Raw genomic sequence first — 7,458 nt, 5'->3', positions numbered from 1 at the left:
GAGAACTCAACGGACAGTGTAGGGAGAAAAGGTCCTGGCTCCTTGAATGCCGTTTCTGGAGACACTGCGATCAATGTGGGAGATATGTCAAGATGTGTGTTTGTTTTGAGGACGGCTCTCTGGAGAGTCTTAGCAAAGAGGTCACAGGGATAATCAGAGCAATTCTCAGAGACACTGAGAACAAGCTCCGCAATTCCCTCCTGGCACTTTCCCTGTAGGAGATACCGCAAGACGTTTCTGTATATTGGGCACAGCGCTCTGCACGGTGTTAGCAGAGACTTTCCCGGCACAGTGAAACCCTATGGCAGAGACACTGAGAAGAAGCCCCAATGTTCCCTCCAGGCACTTTCAGTGTGGGTGCTTTCTCCACGTGGTTCCTGGTTTCACTGCGGCTCTGAAGAGAATGTTAGCAAAGAGGTAACCGGGACAGTGAAAACAGTACTCAAAGACAGGGAGAGCAAGCTCTCTCTTGGCACTTTGGATGTGGGACATACAGCGAGATGTTTGCTGCTTTTGCGTTTGGCTGTTGGGAGATTTACAGCACAAAGATATCTAGTTGATTTGAAGCAGTTCCGAGAAAGTCTAAACATAATCCCCACTTCTCCCTCCTGGCACTTTCCATGTGGGAGATATAGCAGGATGTATATTGGTTTTGAGGACAACTCAATGGACAGTGTAGGGAGAAAAGGTCCTGGCTCCTTGAATGCCGTTTCTGGAGACACTGCGATCAATGTGGGAGATATGTCAAGATGTGTGTTTGTTTTGAGGACGGCTCTCTGGAGAGTCTTAGCAAAGAGGTCACACAGATAATCAGAGCAATTCTCAGAGACACTGAGAACAAGCTCCGCAATTCCCTCCTGGCACTTTCCCTGTAGGAGATACCGCAAGACGTTTCTGTATATTGGGCACAGCGCTCTGCACGGTGTTAGCAGAGACTTTCCCGGGACAGTGAAACCCTATGTCAGAGACACTGAGAAGAAGCCCCAATGTTCCCTCCAGGCACTTTCAGTGTGGGTGCCTTCTCCACGTGGTTCCTGGTTTCACTGCAGCTCTGAAGAGAATGTTAGCAAAGAGGTAACCGGGACAGTGAAAACAGTACTCAAAGACAGGGAGAGCAAGCTCTTCTAGATGGGGGACCAGGCCCACACATGGGGGTCCCAGACCCAGAGATGGGGGTTCCAGACCCACAGATGGGGGTCCCAGAGCTGGAGATGGGGGTTCTAGACCCACACCTGGGGGTCCCAAACCCATAGATGGGGGACCAGGCCCAGAGATGGGGGGACAGACCCACACATGGGGGGCCCAGACCCAGAGATGGGGGACCAGGGCCACACCTGGGGGTTCTAGACCCATAGAGGTGGGTCCCAGAGCCACACATGGGGGGCCCAGACCCATAGATGGGGGACCAGGCTCACACACGGGGGGCCCAGACCCAGAGGTGGGGGGACGGACCCACACATGGGGGGCCCAGACCCAGAGACGGGTGTTCCAGACCCACACCTGGGGGTCCCAGACCTGGAGATAGGGGTTCTAGACCCACACCAGGGGGTCCAAGACCCATAGATGGGGGACCCAGACCCAGAGATGGGGGGACAGACCCACAGGTGGGGGTCCCAGCCCCATAGATGTGTGTGCCCCTGGACACCTGGGTCCCCTCTGCCCCATAGATCCGGGTCCAGCCCCATAGGTGGGGGTCCCCCCGGCCACCTGGGTCCCCTCCCCAGTCCCCTGGGTCCCCCCTCCCCGGGCACCTGGGGCCCTTCCATCCCTTCCCTGGCCCCATGGGTGCCCCCTGCCCCACGGCCGTGGGTCCAGCCCCATAGCCGTGGGGTGGGGCTGTCCCCAGACGAGTCGTGCTTCACCCCGCTCTTCGCCCACGAGGAGATGGGGGAGATCGTCAAGAACTTCCTGGTGGTCCACGTCGACCCCCCCGGCATGGAGGAGGGCGCCCCCCCCTACCCCCCAGGGTGCAACCCACGGCGCCCCGCGACCCCCATCGCCCGCCCCCCAACCCCCCCCTCCCCCAGCCCCGCTGATCCCGCCCCGCTTGATCCCGCTTGAACCCTTGATTGACCACCTTGAGTCTCCGTTGCCCCTCCCCGTTGGCCCCGCTGACCCCCAAGTTGGCCCCGCTGGCCCACAGTTGACCTCCCATGATCCCATTGACCCCCAAGTTGGCCCCACTGACCCACAGTTGACCTCCCATGATCCCATTGACCCCCAAGTTGGCCCCATTGACCCCACCGACCCCCGAGTTGACCCTGTTGGCCCCCCAGTTGGCTTCACTGACCCCCAAGTTGGCCCCACCGACCTCCCGGTTAACCCCAGTGACCCCCAAGTTGGCCCCGCTGACCCACAGTTGACCTCCCATGATCCCATTGACCCCCAAGTTGGCCCCGTTGACCCCACCGACCCCTGAGTTGACCCTGTTGGCCCCCCAGTTGGCTTCATTGACCCCCAAGTTGGCCCCGCTGACCCCCAAGTTGGCCCCGTTGACCCACAGTTGACCTCCCATGATCCCATTGACCCCACCGACCCCCGAGTTGACCCTGTTGGCCCCCCAGTTGGCTTCATTGACCCCCAAGTTGGCCCCGCTGACCCCCAAGTTGGCCCCGTTGACCCACAGTTGACGTCCCATGATCCCATTGACCCCACCGACCCCCGAGTTGACCCTATTGGCCCCCCAGTTGGCTTCATTGACCCCCAAGTTGGCCCCACCGACCTCCCGGTTGACCCCAGTGACCCCCAAGTTGGCCCCGCTGACCCCCAAGTTGGCCCCGCTGACCCACAGTTGACCTCCCATGATCCCATTGACCCCCAAGTTGGCCCCGTTGACCCACAGTTGACCTCCCATGATCCCATTGACCCCCAAGTTGGCCCCGTTGACCCACAGTTGACCTCCCATGATCCCATTGACCCCCAAGCTGGCCCCATTGACCCCACCAACCCCCGAGTTGACCCCGTTGACCCCCTGTCACCCCCCCGTTGACCCGTTGACCCCCCCCTGCCCCCCAGGTACCAGTACCCCTCGCTGGAGCAACTGGCCGAGATGATCCCCTGCATCCTCCAGTACCTCAAGTGAGTTGGGGGGCTGCCCCATAGCGGGGGGGGGGGGGGTCAGGATGACCTTGACCTCGTGACACTCCACCCCCCGCCCCCAGCATCGCCAGCATCATCGGGATGGGGGTGGGGGCCGGCGCCTTCGTCCTGGCGAAATTTGGGGTGAGTGGGGCTGGGGGGGGGGGGGGCACATGGAGGGGCTCGGGGGTGGTTATGGGGCATCTTGGGGGGGGGAGATCTGTGGGTCCTTGGAGGGGGGGTCCTGAGGGTCTCTGGGGGGGGTGTATGGGGCATCTGGGGGGGGTTCTGTGGGGTTCTGTGGGTCTCAGGGGGGCTATGGGTCACCTGGGGGGGATCTGTGGGTCTGGCGGGGGGGTTGCGGGGCATCTGGGAGGACACATGTGGGTCGGGGGGGGGGGGGAGTGTCATTGTGGGTCTGGAGGGGGTTTGGGGGGGTTCCTTGGGGGAGAACTTGGGGGTCGCTGTGGGGCTGGAGGGATCTGGGGGGGTTCTGGAGGGGTCCTGAAGGGTCTCCGGGGGGGGAATTTGGGGGTCTGGGGGGGTCGCCGTGGGTCTGGAGGGCTCTGGGGGGGGAATCTATGGGGCTGGGGAGGTCGCTATGGGGCAGGGGGGTCGCTGTGGGGCAGGAGGGCCCTTGGGTGGGATCGCTGTGGGTCCGGAGGAGGTTTGAGGAGCTCCTGCGTTGGGTTCTTGGGGGTCACTGTGGGGCCGGCGGGGAATCTATGGGTCCGGGGAGGTGTCTATGTGGCAGAGAGGACCGCCGTGGGGCAGGAGGTGACCCCCGGCCCTGCCCCACAGCTGCTGCACCCCGAGGCGGTGGAGGGGCTGGTGCTGGTCAACATCGACCCCCAGGCCAAGGGCTGGATGGACTGGGCCGCGCACAAGGTGGGGCGGCCGTGGGGCGGCCATGGGGCGGCTGTGGGGCGCTCTAGTGGGTCTCCGTGGGCATATGGGGCACCTTTAGGTCTTCTATGGGTCTCCATGGGGCACCTATGGGTCACTTATGGGTCTCCATGGGGCTACGGAGCAGCCGCGGGTCACTTATGGGTCTCCACGGCGCTATGGGGCACCTCTAGATGTTCTGTGGGTCACTTACGGGTGTCCATGGGACTATGGGGCACCTATGGGTCCCGCCGGGTCCCTGTGGGTCCCACGGGTCTCTGTGGGTCCCATGGGTCCCAATGGGTCCCGTGGGTCTCTATGGGTCACTGTGGGTCTCTATGGGTCTTATGGGTCGCTATGGGTCTCTGTGGGTCCCATGGGTCCCTGTAGGTTCCATGGGTCCCGTGGCTCCTTATGGGTCGCTGTGGGTCCCATGGCGCCCCACTTGCTGCCCCACAGCTCTCGGGCCTGACGTCCTCCACCACCGACATGATCCTGGCCCATCTCTTCACCCAGGTGGGGCCGGGGGCACTTGTGGGGCCGGGGGGAGGAACTTGTGGGGCTGGGGGCATCAGTTATGGGTCCTGGGGGGTCACTTGTGGGTCGGTGGTGAGTCAGCCGTGGCCCTGGGGTGGGTCAGTTATGGGTCTCGGGGTGGGTTACGGGTCAGTTGTGGGTCCGGGGGAGCGGCGGGGGGTCAGTTGCGGCTCACTTGTGGGTCTGCCCCACAGGAGGAGCTGTCGGCCGCCCCCCCGGCCGTGCAGAGCAGCCGGGCCCGGCTGGGGGCGACCCCCAACGCCCCCCTGCTGTGGGGCATGTACAACAGGTGGGGGGCTGTGGGGCACTGGGAGGCACTGGGCTGTACTGTGGGGCACTGGGAGGGCACTGGGATATACTGGGAGGCACTGGGAGGGGGCTGTGGGGCACTGGGCTATACTGGGAGGCACTGGGAGGGGGCTGTGGGGCACTGGGAGGGACTGGGCTGTACTGGGGGGCACTAGGAGGGACTGGGCTGTACTGGGAGGCACTGGGAGGGCACTGGGCTATACTGGGAGGGCACCGGGGGGGCACCGGTGTGTACTGGTGTGTACTGGGGGCACTCACCGTGGCGGTGGCGGCTCCCTGCTCCTGCTCCTGCTCCTGCTCCTGCCGGGGCCGCGCAGCCGCGGTGACCTGGGCCTGGCGCGCAGCGGGGCCGGCAGCCTGCGGTGAGCGACCCCCCCTCGCCCCTCTGACCTTTGACCCCGTGCCTCCGGGATGGCCTCCGACCCCCCACAGTGACCTTTGACCCCCTCTCCCCTCCACCCCCCCCCAAAGCTGCCCCATGTTGCTGGTGGTGGGCGACGGCTCCCCCCACGAGGAGGCCGTGGTGAGTGACGTCACCTGACCCCGCCCCCCCGTGAGGTCACGTGCCGGGATCACATGGCCCGTCCCGTGACCCTCGTGGAGTCACGTGACCCCCGCCACGGCCCGTCCCCCCCCCCCCCAGGTGGAGTGCAACGCCAAGCTGGACCCCACCCAGACCTCCTTCCTCAAGGTGACCTTTGACCCCCCGACGCCGTGACCTTTGACACCCCACAGATGGCGGACGGAGGGGGGCAGCCCCAGCTCAGCCAGGTGAGGGGTCAAAGGTCACCAGCGCCAACGGGGGGGCGTGGCTTAAGGGGGAGGGGGCGTGGTCTGGGAGACTGAGGGGGCATGGCCTAAGGGGGGGCGTGGCCTGGCACCGGCCTTCTATGGGGGGCTGTAGGGGCAGGGCTTGGAAGGGAGGGGGTGTGGCGTAAGGGCGCACCAAAGCCATAGAAGGGGTTGGTTGGGGGGGGCGTGGCTAAGGGGGGAGGGGGCGTGGCCTCAGGGCGTCCCCCATATAAGGGGGGTGTGGGTGTGGTTTGAGGGGGAGGGGGCGTAGCCTAAGGGGAGGGAGCGGGGCTTAAAGGGGAGGGGCCCCCTATGGGGGGGTTGGGGTGTGGCTTAAAGGGGGCGTGGCCTAAAGGGGCATGGTCTTGACCCCCCCCCGCCCCCCCCAGCCGGCCAAGCTGACAGAGGCCTTCAAGTACTTCGTGCAGGGCATGGGCTACAGTGAGTACAATTAGTGCTCATTAATATTCATGAGAGCTCATTAACCCCCCCCCACGGGGGTAATTAACCCCCCCCCCCCGGGGAGAAATTAGCACCCAAGGGGGGGGGCAATTAATTGCCCTGGGGGGTAATGAAGACCCCCGGGGACAGCAATTAATGACCCCTGGGTTAATTAGTGCTCCGGGGGGGGTAATTAACTGCTTTTCCTGGGGTATAAATCTGCCCGAGGGGGTGGGGTGCATTATTAGCCCCCCTGCAGGTTAATTAATGGCCCTGGGGGGGTAATGAATGGCTGCGGGGGGGGGGGGGGGGGTGTGGGGGTAATCAGTGACCCGGGGGGGTAATTAATTGCTCCGGGGGGTTAATTACCCCGCCCCCCAGTCCCCCACGTCCTGGACCGCAAGCGCAGCGTGGGGCCAGGTAGGGAGAGACGTCAGCGATGACGTCAGCGGTGATGTCACGTGTGAGGCCACACCCTCCCCCCCCGCCTCACGTCACCTCCCCCCTCCCCCTCCCCCCCTCCAACGTGTGACGGCACCGCCCCTTTGTGAGGTCACGTGTGATGTCACGGGGTGCACGAGGGGCGTGGCCTCGGGGAGGGGGCGTGGCCTCGGGGACACCTCCCCTGCACTAACCCCGTGGGGGGGCGTGGCCTAATAAAGGGGGCGTGTCCTGCAGCTCCGCACTAACCCCACTGGGGGCTTGGGGGCATGGCTTGCGGCAAGGGGGCGTGGCCTCCTCCCTTCCATTAACCCTACTGGAGCCACTTGGAGGGGGCGGGGCCTGTTTCCTTGCATTGGCATGGGGCGGGGCTTCGGGGAGGGGGCGTGGCTTCGGGGAGGGGGCGTGGCCTACACCCCGGGGGCGGGGCCTGAGGGCATTTCCCCCTGCACTAACCCCCCTGGGGGGGGGGGCGCTGCGGGGGGCGGGGGGGGCTCCAAGGGGCGGGGCTTGCGGGGCAGGGGGCGTGTCCCCTGACGCCACGCCCTCCCGGCAGTGGCGGCGGCGGCCATGACGCGCCTCTCCCGCTTCCGCACCGCCTCTGTCTCCAGCTCCGCCTCCGGGGAGGGCGAGTGGGGCTGCAGCCGCACCCTCTCTCGGGGCAGCCTGGGGGGGGGCGCCCCCGCCCCATAGACCCCGCCCCGCTTTGAGTTTGGAAGGCCACGGGAACCCCCCAAAAAAACGCACCCGGGAAGCGCCAAAACCACTCCAGGGTCCCGTCCCCCCCCCCAAGTCCCCCCCCAAACCCCCTTGGAACCCCCCCCCAAATCCATCCCCAACTCCCCCCCCTCCCGCCCCCAAAAACCCTGGGATGCCCCAAAACCACTCCAGGACCCCCAAAAATCCACCCAGGACCCCCCCAAATCTACCCAAGGCCTCCCTGAATCCCCCCCAACCCCACCCAGGACCCCCCAA

At 65.0% G+C, this 7,458-nt stretch overlaps 1 protein-coding gene across 1 annotated transcript; it reads left to right on the top strand.

Annotated features, from left to right (window-relative positions):
* Positions 1 to 1,833: 1,833 nt before the first annotated feature.
* On the top strand, positions 1,834 to 7,176 carry LOC141736930 (protein NDRG2-like; the record flags this gene model as incomplete). The annotated part of the gene is made up of 12 exons (XM_074571576.1): positions 1,834 to 1,967; positions 3,016 to 3,078; positions 3,162 to 3,222; positions 3,880 to 3,966; positions 4,423 to 4,479; positions 4,695 to 4,789; positions 5,127 to 5,171; positions 5,281 to 5,332; positions 5,453 to 5,500; positions 5,545 to 5,580; positions 5,991 to 6,042; positions 7,040 to 7,176. Coding segments are annotated over 12 exons (867 nt in total), but the record flags the coding sequence as incomplete, so codon positions are not given.
* Between the last annotated feature and the right edge of the window lie 282 nt (positions 7,177 to 7,458).

Source organism: Larus michahellis, unplaced genomic scaffold (assembly GCF_964199755.1).
Source record: "Larus michahellis unplaced genomic scaffold, bLarMic1.1 SCAFFOLD_38, whole genome shotgun sequence".
Lineage (NCBI taxonomy): Eukaryota > Metazoa > Chordata > Aves > Charadriiformes > Laridae > Larus > Larus michahellis.
The sequence above is the reverse complement of the archived record's forward strand: the minus strand, read 5'-3'. Positions and strand labels throughout refer to the sequence as shown.